This window comes from Vicugna pacos, chromosome 16 (genome assembly GCF_048564905.1).
Source record: "Vicugna pacos chromosome 16, VicPac4, whole genome shotgun sequence".
NCBI lineage: Eukaryota > Metazoa > Chordata > Mammalia > Artiodactyla > Camelidae > Vicugna > Vicugna pacos.
In genome coordinates, this window is record NC_133002.1 from 10744964 (window position 1) to 10769877 (window position 24914).

Genomic DNA, 24914 nt, shown 5'->3' on the forward strand with positions numbered 1-24914 from the left:
AAATTCACCTTCCTTATTTTTAGAGAAAAACAGCAAAGCTTATTAGTGCACAAACTAGGAGGAAGGACTGTGGGTTTTGCAGAGTCATAGACTCGAGAGGATGACAGGGAATTTACTCATCATTAAAAAAAAGAAGAAGAAAAACTTTAAATTACAGTCTGGACTAATTATTCTTGAACACATTTCAATTTTAATATATAATTTAAGAATGTAAAATGCATCCTATAAGGAAAGGAGAAACTTGTAGGTAAAATATTTTGACCAAAGAACAAAAACACAGATGTGAGATACCAAGACTAATCCTGGAGTCATTGAAGCTCAGCCCTCACTCAGCAGGACCGTGTGTGATTCTTGTGAATCCAGGTCTCCGCGGCTTCACGAGGGAAACGGATACTTCCATCTCAAAATGGCCCCATCGGCACTCACACTAACGATATACTGGTTTCCTGGACTTATCCGAACGCGGGTGATGTTGCCGCTGTGCCCCACCCCGACGTGGGTCACTTCACCCTCATTGTAATCCCAGACTTTGACCAGATGGTCACTTCCACCTGAAGAAGACAGACAGTTATATGGCATTGCTGTGATAGGACAGAGAGAAGCACTCCTGATTTTAAATAACTGGATCATTTCCAGTACATTCCCCAGGTGACAACTTAAAGGAAAGAAAAACCTATCTTTATAATAACTCTGTTCCTTGATTATAAAAATCTAGGTCTGTTGTAGTAAATTTGGGGGAAAAAATACAAAGAGGTAACATCACCCTTGATCCCACCAGTTTAATTTCTTCCAGTGTTTAATTTCTTCCAGTCTCTTTTCTGTAAGTTACACAGACACGTATCTGTATATGTGATTGGGATCATACTGTGTTTAATTTTATATCATGCTTTAAGTAAATATAATTGTGAAGATTTAATTGATTTGGAACACTAATTTGTTAATGTCCTGAAGAGTCCAAGAGGCTGGCAAGAAATGAGACTGATGCTGTTCCAACAGGCGCGTTGTGTGGGAAATACTGATTTAAGAGCCTGGCTTTTAAGGGTTTGGCACAAAACAGCAGGGCAAGGCAGGCCAGACAGCCTAGACCATTCAAAGGTCCATTTCTACCATCGCTGCCCACCACAAAAAAGTAAACAGTGGGAGCTTAGCTTTTGTTTGTGCCCTTAAAGCTTGCGGGCAAACATTTCCTCTCATTGAAACGTGACTTCTGGATTTTTCTTTCCGAGCCACGCCGGCTACAGTGGTGAATCTAACCTTTATACTCTTCTGTGGTCACTTCCAATTGCCTCCCGCCTGGGGGTTCCATGTTCCCATTGAGATAAGCTGGGCTTGGCTTTCTTCGCTAATCCCAGGACTAACCTGTGACAAAGTGTACTCCTTCCGATGTGATATCCATGCCATTGATTGACCCGGACAAGGAACCGTCCAGCTCTCTGATTACTGACCCATCAAATACTTCCCAGTAAGCAATCTGGAATTCAAGAAAGACGCATTAGGCAGGATTTAGCTCAGTGGAATCATCCACACACAGTGCTAACAAAAGAAGGTTCCACTTTATATAGCAGGCAGCAAAAATACACCCTGCGATGATATAGCTGCTGAAATTATAAATAGGCTCAAGCAGGGGGGTGGAGAAACCATTCTAATATTTTTAGGAGTGGTTTTTAAATTTGCATTCTATTTAAAGAGATGTTGATGTGCTGGTGAACCTGGATTGAGACGGAAAGCACTTTGGGTTCGACTGAGCAGACTGAGCCTGAAGCAAGAGGCCAAAGAAAGAAGAAAAGGGCCACTGCAGGCACTTCCCCACTTGTGCCCTTGACGGAGGAGGGAGAGCGAAGCTGGAGGCCTGGCGGGAGGGGAAGGCACGTCCTTCCTTCCTTCAGCTTGGGGGATGAATGAGCAGGCCGGACAGTTCTGGAGCCTGGGCCTTACAAAGTCACCTCTCACTGGGGCTGGCCCTCCCTCTTCCTCACGCTGCCTTTATTTCCAACCTTCTCTTCTGCCTCAAAGCAAGAGAACATTCCGCAGGGCCTGGTTTAAACAGAAACCGATAAGATCCCACCGCCGCCCACCCCAGGGAACTAGGTTAGGGTAGAAAGAAAACAGGGGCTCAAGGAAGGAAGATTTTTCTCTGAATATACTGCTTTGAACTTTGAACCTTGTAAATGTACAACCTAGTCAAAAATAACCTTTCTTTCTTTCTTTCTAAACAAAGAGCACTTAGCTAAGAATGGAGAGTGGGGATTTGCGTATACATTTCACCCAGAACGTTCTCTTTGTTTCATGTTGATGGACACTTGCTGGTGGGGGGGCGGGGGGAGAAGAATTTTGTTGTGTTGCAGTCATTATGCCAGGAATCTGCATTCCTTTGAATTTAGCTGGAAACTGTGTCTGCTACTTAAAATTTTTCTTTTAATTTTTTTTCTTTTGCTTTATAATTTCTATTGATGCTTGATCATAACTTTTACAATAAAGATCTGTTTTCACAGTCAAAACATAAAGCAGTATACGAGCATGCCAGAACCCTAGTTTCCCAGGAATCACATCTATGTAAGTCGTTGGTGCCTAACTACCCGTTTGGCAGATTTATGATTTAGGGTTTGAATATTCTGGTCAAAATTCTAGGAAGAGGGAACTAGACTATTTCAAGTCTCATAGGCTGAAATCTAGAATATGGTGGATATCACCCTAATTTAGAAAGAATATGAAAGCTCTTATAGTGACGCTGTGATGAACTTCCTAACATGCACTCCACCCCAGTTCTGAGAGGAAGCCCGCTTAGACCGCAAGTCAAACATGGGCTGAGGGATGAGCAGGCTTGGGCCCACTCGGGAGGATTAGACACAAAGAAACTAACAACTGACAGAGACAAGGATGGAGGCGGATCTCCAGGCCCTCCCAGGACACTCTGTCTGCGGCAGGCAAATCCTGGTTGGACCAGGCAGCATTCCTTGGGTTTTTATGACAAACCGTCTTCAGGCAGTAGTTCCTAATCACCTGGGAAGCTTACACAGGAAAAGCCCCACTCCTGGATTCTAATCTGGGGGTGGGGATGATGTAGGAGGTAGGAGGACTGTAGGGGGGAGTCGCCTTTAGTATTTTTCCCACAATATTTTTATACCTTTAACACCATTAACTTTTCTTGTAGCTGGCAAAAAACCTCTTAAGTTATCTCAAAGTCATCTCAATGTCTAAATGCGGAGAATCCAAATCCAGTAACGGATGTGCAGGTAACCAGGCCACGATCTGGGTGGAAGATACCCCAGCTTCTTTGCCCCTCCACGTACCTCTCTACTGAAGCCTCTGGCTTGCTCTGAGGGGGTAAGTGTTCCCCCAAAAGGAAAAACCAATTTCACCCTGGACTCCCCAGCTGAAGAGATTTTTTAATATATTGATAAAGTGGGGTGACGAGAGATGAGCTCTACTGTCATTTGATTGGAATTCAAAGTGACAGCTTTGGGTTTGGGCACTGAGATTCTGTTCCAGCCTTAGAAATGTCCTCATAATCAAAACCAATACTTACTGAGTGTCCGCTGCGTGCTGGGCCCCCGGCTGTGAGCATTATATTCGAACATGACTTTAATCCTCACAGCAACGCCAGGACATCAGCAGTATCATCCCTTCCCTTTCACAGACGAGGAAGCAAAGTCACCCAAAGAAGTTACGCAGAGTTTCCAAACGGAGCGGTGGACCCACAGCAAAGCCATCAGTTGAAGTAGCGGGGCTGCACCCTTAGCCTCCACCCTTCACTGCTTTTCTCTTGTCCCAGAAAGCTCTGGACTCTTTACCTTCCTGTCTGTCCCACTGGTGATGATCTGGAACTCTTCAGGGTGGTAACAAACACACTGGAATAAAGTGTTGGCCAGGATCATCTGATTCCTCCTCAGATGCCTGAAAAATAGATTCCAGAGCTGTGAAACACGACTTTCTCTTCCTTAGAAAATTTGTTTATTATTCACACTGGACTTGATAAAGCTTGGCTTTGGGTTGGTTGAATTATCCCCAAACTGACTTCCCGTTGCTCTGCCCACTCCACTCCACAACCTCCCATCCCGACCACGGGGAGCGGCAGCAGTCAGGAGTGCTGGGTGGAGCCCTTTTCTAAAGACACGGCGCAGAATTCAATGCGAAGCCTCAAGCCCTGGTGGGAAGGAAGTAAGAGGCTGAACTCAGGGTCACCATGCAGCCTTCCACACACGGGACTTCATTCCCGAGGCCACCATTCGAAAGCGAAGGTCCCTAGAAGCTGGGCAGGAAAGCGTGGGGCAGGGCTTTTGAAAAATGAGTGTTGCTGAGCCTCACCCTCTAGCGACTTGGATCCGGTAGGTGAGGATAAGGCCAACAAATCTGCATTTTTAATCAGCATCCCAGGTGATCCTCCTGTGCACAGCGGGTTAAGAACCACCACTTTGGGGACCATACCAAGAAATCCGTAAATATCGCTTCTCCTTCCATTGACTGTGTGGCCCCGTGGCCATCTCACAGGCCAGGCTCTATGGCTCAAAAATGCACCTTCTAAACAGTCTCTTCTCGTGATGAAAGTTTTCAAACATGGCCTCTGAGCTGAGCATTTTAAAAGACTTTGGCACAAATTAACCAAATGTTCCTGCTAGGCAACGGGGAGGATTTAAGGATTTGAGGTGGTCACAGACCATCCATAGAAACAAGTTCAGACCTACCCTTCTGGTTATATAATGTCCCGATGGAAAGTTCAAGTGTGGTCCACGGACCAGCACGGTGGTGGTGGTGGTGGTGGTGGTGGTGGTGGCCTGGAAGCTTGTTAGAAATGCAGAATCTCAGGCAATGCTCTGACTGTAGAATCAAAATCTACATTTTTAACAAGATCTCCAAGTGATTCGTATGCATAGCAAAGTTATAGACATGCAGGGCCAGAAGACAAAGGCTTGCTTTGGTTTTTTTAATGTATTAAATAAAAAGCATTCTGCCTTTGCCTTTAATTCCATTATCTTCCCTCTAATCAAGAACGTTTCTTATTCTTTTGCAATATCACTATATAGCATATCTATTTATCTGTCTGTCAATCTATCTTTTCTCCCATCCCTGTACTTCGTCAAGTCTCTCTAGTGCAGTTATATACAGAAGTGAGGCATCTTAGAGGGGTGCTCAGCTGGGAGAGGGGTTGGAAGAATAGGGTTTAATTCTAAATAAAAGACACAAGGCAAACGTGTATAGTCAAAAAAAAAAAAAGCATCCTTGAAAACCCTGTGATTTATTCCAACAGTAAAGTTCACATGCTGTGGTCCAGTTGGCTTGGAGACAGTCACTGTACGAGGGTAACGATACGTTCACAGGATACGAGGTCCCTGAGAATGTGGCACACTGTCGTCACTCCCACCCCCAAGGCACACTCATCCTGGGCTTGACTGGACTCTGGGGAGTGACCAGAGGAACTCCTTGCGTTACCTACGTTGTTTCCTTTCTCCCCTTTTGGGAGAGTTTTTAGAGTTGCATTAGTGTAAGTTAAACCATGCTTCGCTCTGTGTATCTGGAAAGCTACTTCCCTATCTGTCCAGAAACTTCTAACATCCAGCTTTTCCTGGAAACTATACCCTTTCTGCCAGTATCTGTAAGTCCTGAACAATCTGGAGATGAATGGCTTCTAAACACCCCTTCACTGTTGCTCCAAGTAAGATGTCCACCGTTTGTTTGAGTCTTCCCCCAGGTTCAGTAAAACAGTGGAATTGTTGAGCTGCGTCCTCCCCCATCGCCGGTACCTACACGAGGTCCCAGATGATGCAGGTCCCGTCCGTGCTGGCCGTGACGCACTCCTCGTTGCTCTTCTTCACCCTGATGCAGGACACGGAGGACTTGTGCTCCTTCAGCGCCTCTTCCAGCTTCTGGGTCTGGTAGCCGATCTGCCACACCCTCACCTGGAAGTCACAAAGCACAGGCTCTCAATTCACACCTGGGACTTTTGAAGGGGTGGGGAAAAAAAGATTGCAAGAGCTTTCTCACTGCTGCTGGGATGGACTTGTTTTTCCAATTCCCTGTTCTCATCTCCGTTGAGTGGGCTGGGGGTGCCAAGTTGCAGGGCAGCAATCTTCTTCCACGGAGCCAGGAGAGCACCACCAGTGACCCTACCGGTGACCCTATGCCTACTTCTACTTTTAGGGCTGAGAAATCGATCAGACACCCGCTGCTAAGACTGATGACACAAAGGCTGCTGCTAAACCAAGTGAAATAATACGTCTACTCATTTCTGCTGAGAGTTGCTCTCAAATTTCTCGTGCCATCAGGGAATCTCTTGGGTACCCAGAGCCATATTTAAATTTTCACATCAGCCGCTCACTTTTAACCATTTAAAATCAGTGGTTCTCAACCCCACCAAAGCCAATACCCACTTTCAGTAACAAATATTGTCTAGCACCCCTTTGCTATCTTGAAATGAAATCCCTAGCTAACACAACTCCCTATGAACCAAATTTCAAAACAGTCAGTATGATGCCCTGTCATAAAAAGGGTAAGTAAAAGGAAAGCTATTTGGTCATTATGGTGTGTCCTGTAATGGATAAACGGGCTGTCATAGCTATCCCAGAAAAACATAATAATGTAGTCAGATGCTTATGTTTTCTTAAAATGAATGGGCTGGACTTATGAAAAATAAGAAGAGCAGAAATTATTGTGTGGAAATGGTGTGAGACAATGGAAGAGCGTAGTCCAGGGAAACACTGCACTGAAAACCAGTGTTGGGATCAGTAATGACAGACAAAGTTATCTGTACCTGCCAGGAGGAAAATAACCTTCAACTGAGTAAGGAAAACATTCTGAGACACTTTCTTTGTCATGAAGATGAGGAAGCAGGCAGTTACCCCAAGTGAGCTGGGTGGTCTTCATTTCTGTGGTGCCCAAATAATTCCCTATGTCTCGACATGGGGCAGGGTGATGACTATTGCCAAAGAAAACAAATCACCGATCCTGGAATCTCACCCTGGGTGCAGGCATTCATTTCCATTCGTTAGCAAGGGTGATGTGCAAATGTTCTAACTAGTGGGGTGGATCCGTGGATGTGCTGGGCATGAGCCCTTTAGTTGTGGGATGGCAGGGGGATTCAGGTATAAAGTAGTGGGATTAGGGTCTTCACAACACAACTAATGGCTGCTTACCAATGAAAATGGAAGTAAGATACCTAAGAGTATTTTGGCAACTGCTGCATTCAGACCGGTGCATACCTGAGGCCCAGCAGCCCTGGTCGCTAGTAATTACAGAGGTCTTGAAGACTGTCTCTTGGAAGGAAAGATCTGTAATAGCTGTGGGGAGCGGGAGGGGAAAAGACTGCTGTGCAGGGATGAGGGCAATGAACTTGTTACGTGTGATTTCCTCCCAGGCAGTGGGACTCCAGGACACAAACACTCCACTACTAATTGGCTTGGTCCACACTCTGCCAAAGGCTACAGGAAGATGCTGTATCTTTCTTCCTAGTTATTCCTATGATAGCATGGAGAAAAGAAAGGAAAAGGAGACATCCTATGTCGAAAAAGGGAAGGCTTTGGGATAGGAAACAAGCGGGGGGTGGGGTGGGGGAGGGGAGACTCTGAGATGAATGTGTGAAAGATGTTTTAGGCTCCTTGAAATGATGGAAAGAAAAGGTTGAGTGTAATAATTTTAAAATGATGGTCAAAGCATCTGGGTAGATTAAAGAATTGATTCTAAAAATAGCATCTCCTTGCTTTAAAAAACTAAAAATAGAGTTACCATATGATCCAGCAATCCCACTCCTGGGCATACATCCAGAAGGAACTCTAATTCAAAAAGATACATGCACCCCAATATTTATAGCAGCCCTATATACAATAGCCAGGACATGGAAGCAACCTAAGTGTCCACTGACAGATAACTGGATAAAGAAGATGTGAATATATACATACACACAAGGGAATATTACTCAGCCATAAAAAAAGAATGAAATAATGCCATTTGCAGCAACATGGATGGACCTAGAGATTATCATACTAAGTGAAGAAAGTCAGACAGAGAGATAAATACCATATGATGTTGCTTATATGTGGAATCTTAAAAAAAATGATACAAATGAACTTATTTACAAAACAGAAAGAGACCCACAGACATAGAAAACAAACTCATGGTTACCAAAGGGGAAAAGGGTGGGAGGAGGGACAAATTAGGAGTTTGGGATTAGCAGATACAGACTACTATACATAAAATAGATAAACAACAAGGTTGATAGCACAGGGAACTACATTTGATATCTTGCAATAACGTATAATGAAAAAGAATAAGAAAATATATATATAACTGAAACACTGTGCTGTACACCAGAAACTAACACAACATTGTAAATCAACTAGACTTCAATTAAAAAAAAGAATAGGATCTCCTTTAAAAGATAAAGACAATTTATGTAACTATAGTTTTTGAAGGAAAAAATTATTCCAAAATTCTAGCAAAACACCAACTTGGAGTCCCAGCTTGATTCCATATGGAACACTTTCATGTCTGTATCCTAAATGTCCTTTCAGGGAACAAGTATATTTAAAGGTGTATTTATAGTAGTAGAACTTTCATGTATGATATGTTTTAGGGGTTCATCACAATCTGAATTTGGTCCTACCTGACTTCAAGTACAGGCGAAAAGCATCAAATTAGTAGCCTGCTATGAGGCAGCTGCTCTGAATCAAGGGCTATTTTTAAAAGGCTCTGCCTTGGAGAACCATACCTCCCCTTCCCCACCGCCGCTGATGACCCTTTGACAGTCACTGGTGGTGGCGATGGCTGTGACTCCGATCCTGTGGGCATTGTTAATGACATACATCAGCCGGCCTGTCTCTGGGGCGAAGGCTCGGATTTTACCGTCGTCCCATGCTGGCATGAAAAGGAGACAAAAGGCAAGCAGGATCAGTGTACTCGTGCTCTCTGCGGACTGCAGGTCTCCTAAATCATAAGTGAGAGACAGACCTGGGGGCAGCAGGGGTGATGGCCAGAAGAGGCTGGGCTCCCACCAACTGCCGGGAATCGTGCCCCTCTTTTCCCTGATTCCCCCAATTGGCACACCTGGCTGAGGGAAATGAGTGGCTTGCCTTCGTGGAAACTGCCTCCAGGTGCACCCCACTCCAGGAGAGAGAAAGTTGGGGAGGCCAGCTCCCACCTCTCCCGTGAGCTGCAAAACTTGCACATTCAACTAACTAGCTGATATTGCATCTCGGATGTGTGACTCAGTATCATCGACAAATAAATGTTGGCTTCCCGCCCCTCGCCCTACCCTGAAACCTATGCTCCTTCTCCCACTCCCACCACCTGCCCCTTCTCAATAAAAGTTGCCACCATCCATTTTGTAAGTGAAGCATGGCGTTTCCTTGCTAGCGAGAAAGCAACGTGCCAAATGCAGCAATTGGGGGGAAGAGAAATTGCTATTTGGTAATTCCTAGCTCAGAAAGTATCCCGCTGGAAAGGAATCCCCAAGAGAGGCCAGACCAGTAGTAAGTGGACAGTGGGAGGCTGTTCTGGGTCACCCCCACACAGACACTAGTCGAATGAGAATGATGAGACCCAAAGCCACAGCCAGAGCCAGAGGCCAAGTCCCAGTACGGCGCCGTTACCAGAAATGATGCTCTTGCCGTCTCTCATGAAATCGATGCCGTGGCAGGTCATGTTGGGCATGGTGATCCGCAGCAGCTCTCTGTTAGACAGCGTGTGCCACACCCGGATGTCCTTCTTGGCACAGGTGGCAAACAGCTCAGCAGTGCCACTACAAAGAAGCCACCGGGAGAATAAGAGATGCAGCCATAAGACGCGCACAGTGTTTCTTAGGTGCGTGTTTGACATGGACAGGGGCTCCACGAGGATACAGGGGAGGATGCCTTTTAGACCCCTATTATCTCGGGCTTGACACACTTACAGATTTCTCGTGTAAAATGGTCTTTGGTGCCCGCAAATCATCTGTGGACAATCTTTTGTAGTCTTTCCTCTAAGGAAGGGTTGGAACAAAGGTGCCCAAAAGGAAAATGTCAAAAGTCTTCTGGGGGAGGGTATAGCTCAGTGGTAGACTGCATGCCTCGCATGCACAAGGTCCTGGGTTCAATCCCAGTCCCTCTACTTAAATAAATAAATAAAACCTAATTACACCCCCCCACAAAGAATTAAAAATAAAACTCTTTCAATGTCCTGCTGACCGAAGGATAGCATGCAACTCGTGAGCTAAACTACATCTGCAGTGTATCTATATTAAGAGGCTAAACAAACCATTTCTTGTAAAATAGACAATCCCGTTAAAATTTCAAAGACGAAAATGACAAGGGTGCCAGAAGTCATTCTTGCTGATAACCTAAAATATTTTTTCGCTCAGTGATGAGGAAATATGAGATTGTGGACAAGGAAGAGAATCCCAGAGTAATTGCTCTGTTGGTTGGTTGGTTTGTTTTCGCCAGAAAGGATAACTTGTAAATATAATGAAAAATACTGATAGGTCAAAAAAAATACAGATGATTCTGATTTGGATGAGAACAATAAGCCCTACCAGGGTATAACAGAGACCACCTGCTCTGCGAATATGACGTTCTAGCTACAGTCCCTGCGGAGACTGGGCTTTTAGATTTAAATACTTCTCAAGAAATTTCTACCTATCACAGCACAAGCACGTTTGTCGAAAGAGAGCCCCTCTCTCTTTTTTTAAGATCTACTCACTTTGGAATTAATGGAAAAATAAGTGGATCCTTCCCACCTATTTAGCTTTGGGGCTCAGAGATAATATTATGATGTGGAACTTGTTTCTTAGAAACAGCAAATGCTGGAACAGGAGAGCAGGAGCTCCTTGCCAGGCAGTCTTGATTAACAGAGATCAAATCCAGCCAGCATTAGAGTGTTTATATTTATTTGAAATAAGATGTTTTAGATCAGATGCTGCCTTCAGTGAATGAGCTCCTCCTTGGGGGAACGTGAGCTCTTAGAGGCACATGGACTCCTGTGAAAATCACGTATCATGGAATGAACGGCCCGAGAGAACTTTCCAAACTCTCCCTATCCTGATAGACAGGCTACTTCAGGAGTTAAGTCTAGTCCAAAAATGTCCTTAGGTTAGCATCGGAGAGATTAAGCTCCAAACTGACTGGATCGAGACGATGCACTGAGTACATGTGCTCCTTCCCTCTCATCTAAAATGCCCATCTACAGATGAATGGATAAAGAAGATGTGGTGTACATATACAATGGAATATTACTCAGCCATAAAAAAGAATGAATGCCATTTGCAGCAATATGGATGGACCTACAGATGATCATATTAAGTGAAGAAAGCCAGATAGAGACAAATATCATATGATATTGCTTATATGTGGAATCTAAAAAAAAAGGTACAAATTTTATTTGCAAACCAGAAATAGACTCACATACATAGAAAACCAACTGTGGTTACCAGTGAGGAAAGGGGCGGGGGAGGGACAGTTTAGGAGTGTGGGATTAACAGATACACACTATGATACATAAAACGGATAAACAACAAGGACCTACTGTATAGCATAGGGAACTATAGTCAGTGTTTTGTAATGAGCCATAATGGAAAAGAAACTGAAAATATATGTATGTATGTATATGTATAACTGAATCATTTTGCTGTACACCTGAAACTAACATTGTAAATTGACTATGCTTCAATGACAAATAAGAATAAAAATAAATAAAATCCTATGAAATAAAGATAGAGATAAGGGTGACAGAGGCACAGAGAGCGAGCCCTAGAGGTAAGGGCAGATGTAAATATAAATGTGTAGATACACATATTGTTTCCTTAATAATACAGGAAAGCAGGAAGTATTATCATCAGACAGGCCAGAAACACTGAGGATAAACAGTAATCAGCCAGATTTGGCAAAACTAATCAAATCGGCCATCAACAAATGGCAAACTATGACTGCAGATCTTTTTGACATTAAAACTGCGGATGGTTATTTGTTCCATTGGTTTCACGAGCAATTTACCGAGATACACAGCAACTAGATCCAGACGAACTCAAATCTTCTGCCTACTGCCAAATCTGGAAGACCCAAGAGGCGCAAACAGATGAGTCGAAAGGCCTTTGAAGAAAGGCACTACTGAGCTTTTCTCCAGACGCCACTGAGAAAACAGAAAAGTTCTGCCAGTTTCTTACCTTATCCACGATAGACTTATTAGAAAAGCCAACATTCTAAAGAGGCCCAAATCTGAACTATAAAACGAATGTAGCTGCTTGGTAGAGGCAATAGAAAGTTTGTTAAAATAATTCACTACCACAGACAAATTTAAGGAGAGAAAGACAATAATTCATTATGCTTTATCATGATGATGCTAATAGGCATTGGAAATGTATTAATTTCTACTTACAATGGAAAGACAATGTCCTCGACAGCTTCAAAGTGACAAGTTGTAATGAGAGTCTCTTTGAAATCTGTGAAATTGACACGATAAATGTGCGATTCTTCTGTTCCTACAAAGAACTGGTGTCCTTCCCCTCGAAGTGTGATGGAAGTGATGCCACCTTGTAACTGGATTTTCCTTTAAGGAGAAGCAAGAGGTGAAGTAGATTTACTCAATGAATGAGTGTATTAACCAGCTGAAGAATTACGGAGGATGTACGTTAGGCACGTGACCCAGGACATGCCTTCAAGGAGGCGACCCAGTCGGGAAGGCAGGAGTTACTCACAATATGAAGTGCCCACAGTGGGCCAAGGGTTGCAGGAATCAGGGGAGCTTATCAGTGAGATTTGTCTGAAACAGGTAGGATTTAGATGGGGGAACACTCCAGGCAAGCAGATGGGCACACATGACCATGGCATTTAAACACTCTATTAATTCCATTTCTGGGGAATAACCCTAAAATCGGGGGGGGGGGAGACCTTTATGCCAAAGGACAATGTTATAAATTTATTTAACAGAATAAAAGGTTGGAAACCACCTAAATATCCAATTGTAATGGAATGGTTCCATGATCCATGGGGCAGCGACTTCAAAGAATATTTGCCTAGCCATTAAAACCATGTTTAAAAGGTTATAGAGTATATGTATTTTACCATCATAATTTGAAAAAGGTTGTGTGGTAATATCAAAAACATTTATCACGTATGTGTTAACTAAAATACCAGAATACCAAAATTTTGTATAAAAATAAGTATAATTATTTTAAAATGTATGTAAGTAACACAAGCAAGAAGAAATAATAAAAGGTCAATGGTGGCCATCTTCGCCAAAATTTTCAGCAATTATTTTGTCTTCTTTCACGTTTCAGAGATTTCAGATCCCCCTGCTCCCTAAATGTTTAGAGTATAAACTTCCTGAAAAATGAATATATAAATGAACGGGGCCCTAGACACCAAACCTTGCTCTGCAACTAACTTAGTTTTGACAATGAGAATTTGGTGGCGGTCCTTTTGCAGCGAACCTGCATGGAAAATGTAGTAGTTTACAAAGAGTCATTTGTTGGTGGGACACAGGACAGTTCATGAAGAAAAGGATGGACCCCAAGTCACATCCCCCTCCTTCACTAACCGGAGCTCTGGGGCTCTGGCTAAGCTGTCAGAAACCTCTGGGCCTTGGTTTACTCAACCACAGAATAACTCTCCTATGTAGGGTTGCCATCGAGATTAGAGACAGTGGAGGTCACCTACATGAGCCCAGAGAGGACATCTGGGCTGCAGAGAAGACAAGGTGCTTGGGGTCCCGGGCCTCCAGGGGCAAGGCCAGGACTCTCGCCCTGGTTCCCTTTGGAGTCTCCGTGACATCTCACGTGAGCTGCTTCCTCGGTCTACTCAGACCCGAGGAGGAGGTCACGGTATCCAATTTGAGCCTCGCTGCCAGTCACACAGGCTTATTTTGGAGACATTTATAGCACAAGCCTGGTAATAATTACTTCGAGCCCAATTACCTTCATCACAATGGGAACATTTGTGTGTTGAAAACAAGGGGTTAAAAATTAAAGGGTTGTATATAAAATGGATACACAATAAGGTCCTACTATATAGCATTGGGAACTATATTCAGTATCTTGTAATAGCCTATAATGCAAAAAATATGAAAGTATGTATGTATAACTGAATCACTATGCTGTACACCAGAAACACTTTATAAACCAACTATATTTCAATTAAAAAACATATATATAATTAAAGGGTTAATTTATTCTACTCACTTTATGTATCCAGAGTCTACTCAACGTTGTTCTTAAGTTGCCCCCCACCTCTTATTCCCCTTCATACAAACATAAAACTGGTCCCAATATATTCTCAGTAAGACCTATCCTGAGCATTGAATTTTAAGTTGCAACTTGTCTCTTACCTACTTCAAATCCCACCCCCTCTGACTCTACATGCTACTCCATTCATCTCCATTGCACTCATCACTCTTTCATACTATGTACCTTACTTGTTCATTTTGCTTATTATTTATTGTCTCCTCCCTCCTGCTGGGATGTAAGCTCCATGAGGGCAGGGGTGGGTCTTTTCTTTTTTTTTCTTTGCTTTATTCATTGATATCCCAAGCACCTAGAATAGTGCCTCGTACACAGTGAGTGCCCAATACAGATGTGTTTGCATGAAGACAATGGATGCTCATTTCTCCAATGCATATGCGGGTACACAGAGCTCAGAGGCGGGGGGGGGGGAGCATATCAAGGGGTGTCTGGCTTCCTTTGAAGCTAAGTTCAAGTTCTGCCCCTGCTCCTCTGAAAAGCGAAAGTGTCTTTCTCTGATTCTCTCTGAATGTCCATGGTATATTTTACTTTATCTAGATCATGAGATTTGTATTTATATATCACCTTATATTATAGTGACTTTCTCATGTGTCCCCACACCAGACTGTAAGTTCTGGGCAGGCAAATACATATCCTATTTTTCTTTATCTTTTTTGATAGCATCTAATACATCAGTTTGGATGGAGAAGTACTCAATAAATACTTGTTAGTGACAATGTATAAGATTTTATTTTAATTAGACAAGCCATGAAAAGTACATAGCATAACAGCCGGCATATAGAAACAGCTGGGACATGCTGGCTATCTGTATGAAAACCTGTATTTGAATACATTAACTACTAGCATAGTACGTGGCACAAAGGAGGTACCCATTGCATAATAAATTTCATTAAGTAAATCAAATTTGAAAGTTTGAAATTTGGGGTTATTGTTTATAAGTTTATAACAGCACATTTTTCTCTGGCATAACTCACTGTATTAGTTAAATCATAACTTACGCATTTATTATACGTAACAATGGACTACTTGGACTAATTCAACATAAGCCACAGTCTTTTCATTGGCAAAACCCACCACCCCATTGTGATTCCAACTACTCGTTTTAACAGCAAGATGAGATTCTTTAACTACACATCACTTTGCCAATATCCCATAGTTGCTGGCTTTAAGCTAACCTCCTAGAGGGTCTCTCCCCATCCAAACCCTGTGGGGCCTGGAACTTACTTGATGGCTTTGTAGCTGGGGCTTTTACAGAAGACCAGCAATCCGGCTCCAGAGCCCACCAGTAACTCCCCCATCTTCAGGCACTTGATGGATGACACTCCCTAGGCGGAGACAGAGCATTAAGAAAAAGGCAGAACAGTTTCATCGTAAAGAATCTGTGTGTGACCTGATAAATGGCCAGGGCCATGCTGATGCTGCCTGGCTGGAGCTAAGGAAGGTACTGCCTGTGATGTCCCCCCGGGCTGGGCTACCGAGCTGGGGTGCCAGGAAGGAGCCCTCCTGCTCCTGCCAGGAGCAAACATACTTCACCAAGCTTCCTACCTTTAAAACCGCCTGTGCATTTTGAATATACTAAAAATTACCACTTCATGCCCCCTCGAATGCAGTTCGAGCAGAAGGCATGAGCACAGCCACAGCAGTGGCAGCTCCTGAGTTGCCACTGTTTTCGTCAAGACTTAATTCTCACCATACAAAGAGACCACATTTGAAATCCAAAGAAAGCACAGGCGACTCCTTATTGCTTAGAGACTGCATTTTCTGAACTAAAGCATGCAGTACATAATGTTACCAATAATAGGAAACAGATTTAAATTCAAAGCCATCTTCAAAGTTTGGGGACGTATGGCCATTTAATGGCACCCACCATGAAGCCCTAATTTTATTTTATTAATTTGTTTTTTAGTGGAGGTGCTGGGGATTGAATTCAGGACCTCGTGCACGCTAAGCATGCTAGAAAATGGCAAGGCAGAGCAGACTTAGATCGTCTCTACTCACCAGACTGAATTTGTCCTTCACAGGCCCAGTGTCCACCAACAGTTTAGTCCTGGGGTTCATCTTTAGAATATCTCCAGTGGTGGTGCCAAGGTAGAAGAAGCTATCGTCATTGGCCATCTGGGGAGCAGAGAGAAAAAGAAACGCGAGGACCTGGCTTTCCCCAGGGGTGCTCACAAACCCCTGATCAGGGACAGGGTGAGCTTCCTCTGAACCCCATGGAGACCTACAAAGGTACTCAGGGTGAATTCTGCATTTTCAGACTCAAAGATGGGTAAGAGCAGCTTTGAAGGGAGCAGAATCAGGGCCAACTCAGAACTGGAGGAAATATTAGACTCTACTCAGCCTGGGCGTTTCACTGGACGTGGCCCTGTGTCTGATGTTAGTGTGCACATCCCAAGACACCTCCCACGGGCTCCTAGGATGAAGGTGTGCTCCTCCAGAAAGAATATGCATTCGCTTTCTCTCATGTTTTCCAAAGTCTACATTCATAAAATGAGTCTATGCATTAAACAAGAGGAGTGAGTCAATGGAGGATGGGGTTACAGGCACGGATGTCTGAATCCACACTAGAAACATATGAATACTTCCTCTTTATGCAGAAGACTGCAGTTCAACAAGAAGTTTCATTGTTAGAGAACTATTTCCAGCACAGAAAGAAAGTGACATAGAGATTGTGTGGGCTCGGGGTGCCTCCTGGCTACACTGCTTCCCTTTAGGTGAGGCAGGTTTCTGGGGTCAAACCGCAGTCCAGGTCCCACTAAAACAGACCTAACAGCTGTGTCTAGACAGCGCCGCTCTAGCTTCCCACTGGAGCCCCCAAAGTGAGACTCTCCCTCTTCCAAACCTCACCTCTGCACCCCCAGCCCAAGGTGCACATATGTACACACACGTACACTCACACACGCACCTATCTGGTCAGTACCATTAATAGGAACGTGTACTAACGTTACCTAAGATAACACTTTGAGTGATACTCACTGCAACACTCAACACTATTCTTTTCATCTGTCCTGTTTGGCACTCGATGGGCCAGATCTTTCTATTTGGGAGATCCAGTTCCCACACTCGAATGGTCCCACTGCAGAAAAGGAACATAATCAAATGGAGACCCACTGAATAAACACTTCATCTCTTCTCTGTTTTCTGCTCTCTCTTGAAGGAGAAGCAGAAAGGAAGAGAACCAGGTATTTTTGAGGATTTGTTACGGCCTGGTGACCTAACTAAGATACAGTCGTCACTTAGTATCCACAGGGAATAGGTTCCAAGACCCGTTGTGGACACGAAAATACACGCATGCTCAAGGCCAATAGGCGGCCCTCCTCCGTATCCGCTGGTTCTGCACCCGCGATTCCGCACTCGAAGACTGTACCAACCGCGGATCGCACGCACAGTGCGTGATGCGCAGTTGGGTGAATCCGCGGATGCGGAACCGGGGATCGCGAGGGCGGTTCGCATTCCGTTCAGTCCTCAACCACCCTGCGAGGTAGGTTTCCTGCTCCTCCAACCCTCCAAATGAGAAAACGCAGAGCCTCCCACGGCAGGGCAAGGATTCCCACTCCGCGCTCTCTCCCTTTGAAGTGAATACTCTGTGCATAGTGAATACAGATAAACATACAAATGAACAAGTAAACCAATGAAGAACAAATTGAAGTTCGTCAAGTATGTTTCTTTCAAAGGATGGAGTCTTGGGAACAGTTTTTAAAGGGAAGGACTCCAGTGTGGAGAGTCCTGTCTTCAAGGAAGGAGAAATGAGACTAAGCAACTGAGAGTCAAACAAAATCATCATCTAACAGAAGACTTGGCACAGAGCTGCTTGTTAATCACTGTATGTTAAATTAATCTGTGTGATTGTAGAAAAATATCATGGTTAATTAACCTCATAAAGATTTCAGCTAATATCTTAAGGCAGAAAAGATTAATTTTAAAATATGTTGATAAAGTTCGGTACACCCCTTCTTTTTTTTTTTTTTAGCCCCCAGAGTTATGCACAGAGTAAGTGCTCAAGAGTATTTTGCATATACTTTCCAAACTTAGAAAAAAAAATCAGCTTTTCCATGACCTCTCTGGGAGATGTCATTTGGATGCTCAGATACTGGAATTTGTAGGACATCTCATGCAGGACAGTATAATGGAATATCTGAAATTCGGAACATTTCGGAGAACCCAGCATACGTGTGTACCATATCAGAAATCTTACTTCAAAGTGCTAACTTTTTCTCAGTTACCAATGCTACATGAAATTAAAGCAGACCTAAAATAAAGATTGTCCTAAAAAAATTTTTTTTTGGCTTAAATTGAAGTTCTCACTCCTGGAGAAACATTGTCCATGGACATCAGAGGGGGCAGACATGAGAAGCAGACAGACTGCCATAAAACACGGCTTCAGTCCAACTACTCTGCAAACCTCAAGGGACTTGAGTTTTGTGTCCACCAGGAACTTCCAAAGTCAAGGTAGGATGTGGTCAGCTGCTGTAGGACCAGAGTACTGTCCTCATACGGTTCTCTCCTTAGGGGCTGGCCTTCATGCTAACCGGTTAGTTTCACGGCCTCTGAATAAATCCTTCCTCGTAATTAGCCACGGAACAAATGCATGCTGAATGTCACAAGGTGGGGACAGGAAACAGCACAGATGGAGAACAGCACACATCTTAGGCTGGAAAAGTAACCAACAATGTGCACCTTTCACAGATGGGAGACCCACAGCTGGGCTGAAAAGATCAGTTCCACCCAACGTACGCTGCAGCCCTGCGTTCACAGATTTCTGACCTTTCAACTGCTATGTGACATGAAAGAGGATGCCTTTATATTGGTTTAACCTTCACATCAAACTCCAAACAGGGCTCTGATCAGTGAATCTGTAAATTAATTTCTTCTGTTAGACAGAGGCTGGCCTCTGTTCAGACCTTCTGCTCGGTCCCCCTTAGCTGCTTGAAGCTGACCCTACCGGAAATTATCTCATATGGCTGATAGTTGAACACTGGAAACTTCCTGGCACAGTTCATTCGCAAACTATCATTTCGTGAGACCTAAATCAAGAGCAGGTGTTAAGAAACATCAACCCGTAAATGAACCAGAGCAGTTGTGCAAATTACCCTGTGAGCAGGGATCGTAGGCAACGTGTGATCAGTAACAGGCAGGCCAGAGCCTGACATGGGTTTAGCAGGTCAGCAGAACCTTCTCAGTAGGAAGCACAGAATACTCAAATAACCATCTTTTAAAAGACTTTCAGCTAAAAGGATTTTTCTTGACTCCAAAATCATGAAAATTGCAATGGAAGGTCTTTTCTTCCAGGATGAAAACCACATTCTCCCTAATTGGAATGACCATGTGTTCTGCATAAGCAAATCAAGGGATTTACGAGTTCTGAAAACCAGCAGACACGTACTTTCCAGCAGTCACAAACATCTCGTCGCAGCACTTGGAGAAGATGACGGTGGTGGCGTTCCCGACGCTAAGGCCGGCCGCGGGACTGCCACAGACGGCCTCTCTCTTGGCTATGCTCCACACCACTACGCTGCCGAGAGGGGAGGACAGAGAGAGTCAGGGGAAACTGGCTTTCAAACTAACAAACGGCTCTTTAGCGGTTCTAGAAGGAAAAAAAAAAGGTTACTTACAAAGGAACAAAAGGATGACACTGACCGTCCCCCTGCCCCCGACATCTCCTCAATCACATTGGATATTAGAAGACAAATGGGTGACACTTAAAAAGTTTATAAGGGAAATGATTACAAGGTTGAAAACCCATGAGCCTATCAATCAAGTCTGATGCTAAAATAAAGGAATTTTCAGATGTGCGGGGCATAAACGTTGACCATTCATTTATCTCTTATAAAAAATTTTCCATGGGGAAGTACTCCAGCAAAATAATAATAATAATAATAATAGTAATAGTAATAATAATAATAGTAATAATAATAATAATAATTGAAAGCAATAAAGAGGGTAGCATAGGAGTGGTCTCAAACTTGAATCTGTGTCTGAATCACCTGGAGGGCTGGCAAAACCAGAGGGTGCTGGGACCTACCCTCAGACTTTCTAACTCAGTAGGTCTGGGGTGTGGCCTGAGAATTTGCGTTTCTAAAAAGTCTCAGGTGGTGCTGATGGGTAGAATGGACACCCCGTACCCCCACCCCCACCCACTGGCCCACAGAGTTGACCCCTGATTGTCCAAATCCAATCGGCAGAACCCTGTGCTCCTCGCTACCGAGACTATTTAGGGACGGGCGTATTGCATTTTCCGAGTACAGCAAAGTTTGGTTTTCTTTCTTTCTCTAGAGAAGAAATTTTCTTTGGAATGTTTTTCTCAACATCTCCAAGTTTTCTACAAGCAAATTTTAGATAGCCTAGACTCAAGCTTAAAATTACAGGGGAGATGAGCCGTTTTGCAAATTAACCTTGATTAAGAGGCATTTGTTTCTCCCCCAAGGCCCACCCTTGGCATCCCTCCGGCAAGGGCTGGGGGTGGGGGCGGCCTAATTGCCAAGCTCCAAGAAGCCCTGGGGCTGGGACCCAGGCATCGGTAGTTTCAAAATTTCCTCAGGCGATTCTAATGTGCATCCAGGATTGAGAACAACTGCAGTTAAATCGAGCTAAGAATGTTAATATGTGATCTCTGGTTGCATTTCTTATGGAAAAAAACAATCAAAAGGGGATGGGCCAGGGAAGCGTGACTATTTACATGGCAAGGAAATGACTATAAAAGGAGGAAATCGCATGAAAATTTTGTCGATTTGCTATATGTTAAGAGAACTGTCAATATATAACTACACACAAATGCAAAATTCTATTGCAATTAACCTCAACCTTGTTTATGGAGCTCAAACAAGAAAATATCTGTAAAAGTGCCCCAAAGTATTAAATCCAACCCAAACCTCAGGTGTTAGTATTTCTCTTCTACAAACGATGTTCCTTTAGCATTTATAGACGAATAGGCACTGCATTGATTGTTCTTCCTAATATAAAACTTTTCTCCCCCCAATTTCATTTATGCGTATTTGTCGCCTACAAAACTTGGCTGTGAGATCCCTGAAGGCAAAGATCATGTCTTGGCAAGGCAAGTTAAAAATGCCACGTCTGGAGTCACACTGCCAGGGTTTGTCCTCGAGCTCTGCTACTTAGCTGGTGACTTTAGTTCCTCATCCATCATACGACCCCAGTAGCTCCCATAGCATGGAGCTGTCATGAGGCTTAAATGAGATAATGCAGTTAAAATGCCCAGCACACAACTGTCACATAGTAAGTGCTCAAAAAAAAAAACTTAGCTGTTGTCAATGATAAGAATGTTGACGACAAGGGTGATGTCATCTTGCACAGCAATGGTTCTTGAGTTAGCTGCACATTCGAATCCTCTGGGAAGCCTGTATAATTCCTGAAGCCACGGCCTGTCAATCAGACTCTCTGAAGGTGGAGCCAATTGTAAGTAATTTTCTGAAACTCCCAGTTGATTCGGTGTGTTTCCAGGCTTGAGAACCACTGTCCTGTGGTAGTTTCCTCAGAGGCTTTTCTCAGCACACACACCCAACGACAGATGGGCAAACAGAGGATGTCAGAAAGGAGAGGGTACTTAACATGTCTAGAAATACGCCTAGTGGAAAGTAAGTGAATATGCTTAGTTCATTACCTTCCATCATCTGGGCCTCCTAGAGATACCAAGTACAAATCATTTGGTGAAAAGGCCAGAGCTTCAATTTTGCCCTTGTGAAGTGACAGCCGAGCAATCAGCTCCCTGTTCTTATAATCCCACAAAATGATATCTGCCTGGGGACAAGAATACACTGTCAGATCATAGGCTGGCTTTAAAAGAATCGGAGGAGATGGCTACCCTTCTCGGTGAAAAATAATCATTTGTCACTTACAAACATGACAGCAAGAAACGGAAGCAGCTGTAAGCAGGGACTTTTGTTTCTGAGCGTTACGGGTCACAAGCTGTGACATCAGATATAAAACCACCAGACTCCTTCACTCTCAGCCTGGTAGGAGGAAAATGAGTCCCAAGAGAAGTCGAAATTAAGAAGAGGAAGGGTATAAACATGGCAGCACGGAGCTATTCTGAAGTGGGGCGGTTTTGCTTAGGAGGCACTTCTAAATCAATTCACAGTGAATGATTTTTGGTTTATTTACCTTGAAGCCCATGAATGTGACTTGTCCGGAAGCAACGTAAGCTCCGCTCCTGGAGATGGTCACACAGGACACATTGTTGCCATGGCCATGTAGGAAATTCTGTTCCTGAGTATTGATTGCTTGAATGAGGATGGTGCAACCCAGAGGGTAAATCAGATGCTCCTGGTCTGGGTGGCATTTTAGACCAGTGGGCACATGTCCTAAAAGAGAGAGATTAAAAGTAATAATAATCAGGTGCAGAACTGGCTGGTAATTTTTTTTTGAATTGATTACAAAAAAGAACACTTTTGAAATAAGCCTTAGTTCAATTAAAATAAGTTTTGGGGCAGTGAGGAGGGGTGGTAATTTTTTCTTAATTAAAATAGATAATTTTATTCCATTGACAAGAAGGTTGGTCTAATATATAAGCTTTTCAGACTTGAATGTGCATGAAAATCTCCAGCGGCTCTGGTTAAAATGCAGATTCTGATTTTAGGTCTGGGGTGGGGCTGAGATTCTGCACTTCTGAAAAGCTCCCAAGTGATGCTGATGCAGCTGATGCTGGTCCAGGAACCACGCTTTGGACCCAGGTCCAGTTTTTGTAATACTAGGAAGGCATGAAGCAGGAGCTGCCTGTCTGGGTGAGTGCAGAGGCATAGGCAGAAATTATGGCACAGAGTTTATTTACTGCCAGGAAAAGATTTGCGTGGCATACTAAATGGGAAAAAGTCTGATTATAAGAGAGTATGTACAGCATGAGTCCACTTTTATTAAAAATTACATGTAAATGTATATTTGAAAGGATCATACCAAAAGTCTCATTTGGGAAATGTAATGATGCCTGATTTTTTTCTTTTGGCGTCACTGTAGTTTTCACTTTCTAAACTCTTGTTCTTAAGTACAGCTATGGACTTCTCCCTGTATTCTCCGTGCATAGCATACTATTTGGCATGAAGTAGTTCTAGATAAATGCATTGTGACTACATGAAAGCATATAAATTGTCACAAAACCAACAAGGTAAAAACAATGCAATGAATATTATTCAATTTTAAAAGGCCAAGAGAATTGCCAGGGGAGACACTGGGATGTACTTGACCATATCGTTACTCTTTGAGCTACACAAAACAGCACGAATTCAGTAGCAGGGCTCTGTGTTTGAGGCCCTGTACTTGTCACCAGTGTGACCCTTTGCCCTTCCAGCAGGCCCATCACTTCCTTTACCAATGATCTGGTAACCAGCTCTAAATGATTGATACCTCAGATGTATAGGTGCTCACTTTCTACCAGCAGCTCTTAAAGTAAAAGGAAGATTTCAGAGCCACATCCTAGAATGTGCTAAATCTTTAGTCATAGTCATAGTTATAGATTGTTCTGCATCTATATTATTAGAATTTTAAAGCTTTCAGGCATCAAACGCACTTTTAAGTTTGCTTTTTCTAAAGTGTAATCCACTGCTTGTTTTCATCTTTCGCAAAAAACCGAACAGCATCCCCCCAACCCCTCACCCCGGCTTATTGTTCCAAATAGTTAGCAGTGATAGGTCAGATTTGAGCAGAACAACCAGGCCTCCTCTGACCAAAGCAACTCTCTCCTCCAGCTCCCTGAGGTGTCCTCTCCGCCTTCCATCATGGTTTGAAATCCTCACCAGCAGAAGAACCCTTCCTTTGGATTAGAGGACAAATCACCCCCTAAACTGGTTGCTCAAACACGTTTCCCTCCCCCCCAGCCTCTTCTCATTAGTACATCAGCTGGGATTTTAGAAGTTCCTTGTTCCCAGGGGCCTTACAAGGACTCTGTAATCTGGTGGTTACTAAGGTGCGGGCAGCTTTGTGGGCTGTGTGGGGCTTAGAGCCAGTGGAGTGCTGATTTAGTGGGTGAAGGGTTTCAAACGACACTTACTCATCCCTTCCACCTGGTGAAGAGGCATTTGGTTCCTTTTAGGTGCTGGCAAAACACATCCCATTCTTGGAGGCTTGGAGCGAGAACGGGACTCTCTAAGACCTTTGAGCAGGAGGGGCTGTCTGGGCCCCCAGTGCTTGGCCCTGGCGAAGGCTCATGCCAGTGTCGTAAGCTGCCTTCCCGGTGCCACCCAGTGGCTCCCTCTCCCTGTTTGCACTGCACGTTCCCGGGGTTCCTAAACCACCCAGTCCGGACATGCTGGGGGTCTCACCATTGAATCCGATCACGGCCTCAAGCTCCAGCTCGGCCACCTCGGCCTTGGGCGAAATTTGGTTCTCCATCACCTGGAGACTCGGCTCACTTTCCTCTCAGCCTCCGCAGGTGCAGCGTCTTCCGGTCGTTATGGTAACGGACTTGCGCATGCGCGCCAGATCCACGCCCGCCCCGAAAGCAAACTGGTGGAGTTCAAGTTCTTAGACCTTCTTGAAATGGAGAGAGGGCTTCTTTTTTACTTTATGGTAAGTATTTCAATGGAAATTTAAGGGGCACTAAATGCACAGAACTAATTCCCTCTCCCCCATGTAAAGAGTCTGTGACCTTTTGGGTAACTATATGATCAAGCACCGAGTGGCATTTAAAAATTAAACATAAAGGATTGCCTCTGAAGGTAAAGCTGCTATAAGAAAATATATAATTGATACTTCTTTGGGTCCATTCTTTGAA

The 24914-nt window shown here is 43.8% G+C and overlaps 2 protein-coding genes across 2 annotated transcripts in view; one reads left to right on the forward strand and one right to left on the reverse strand.

Annotated features, from left to right (window-relative positions):
* Nucleotides 1-167: 167 nt before the first annotated feature.
* Nucleotides 168-24639, reverse strand: CFAP52 (cilia and flagella associated protein 52). Its single transcript, XM_072940632.1, has 14 exons — nucleotides 24463-24639; nucleotides 22313-22512; nucleotides 21813-21949; nucleotides 19578-19706; nucleotides 17171-17270; nucleotides 16193-16309; nucleotides 15419-15519; nucleotides 12334-12504; nucleotides 9579-9727; nucleotides 8699-8844; nucleotides 5743-5894; nucleotides 3792-3894; nucleotides 1360-1471; nucleotides 168-551 (listed from the first exon to the last, which is right to left on the reverse strand). Exons 1-14 carry the CDS (start codon nucleotides 24530-24532, stop codon nucleotides 376-378), a joined length of 1863 nt encoding a protein of 620 aa, XP_072796733.1. The 5' UTR covers nucleotides 24533-24639; the 3' UTR covers nucleotides 168-375.
* STX8 (syntaxin 8) overlaps nucleotides 24625-24914 on the forward strand; it is a 207277-nt gene continuing 206987 nt past the window's right edge. The window contains exon 1 of the mRNA XM_072940631.1: nucleotides 24625-24709. The gene's annotated coding sequence lies outside the window, so the exon portion shown is untranslated. The remainder of the gene's footprint in view (nucleotides 24710-24914) is intronic.

What these genes read in the sequence shown, in the direction of transcription:
- CFAP52 (XM_072940632.1), bottom strand. Translation starts at nt 24,532, where the DNA reads ATGGAGAACCAAATTTCGCCCAAGGCCGAGGTGGCCGAGCTGGAGCTT. An exon ending in ATGTTTGTGACTGCTGGAAA is followed by an intron (nt 17,271 to 19,577) that starts GTACGTGTCTGC and finishes CCTTTTCTGCAG; the next exon opens with TGGGACCATTCGAGTGTGGG. An exon ending in TGAAGGACAAATTCAGTCTG is followed by an intron (nt 15,520 to 16,192) that starts GTGAGTAGAGAC and finishes GTCTCCGCCTAG; the next exon opens with GGAGTGTCATCCATCAAGTG.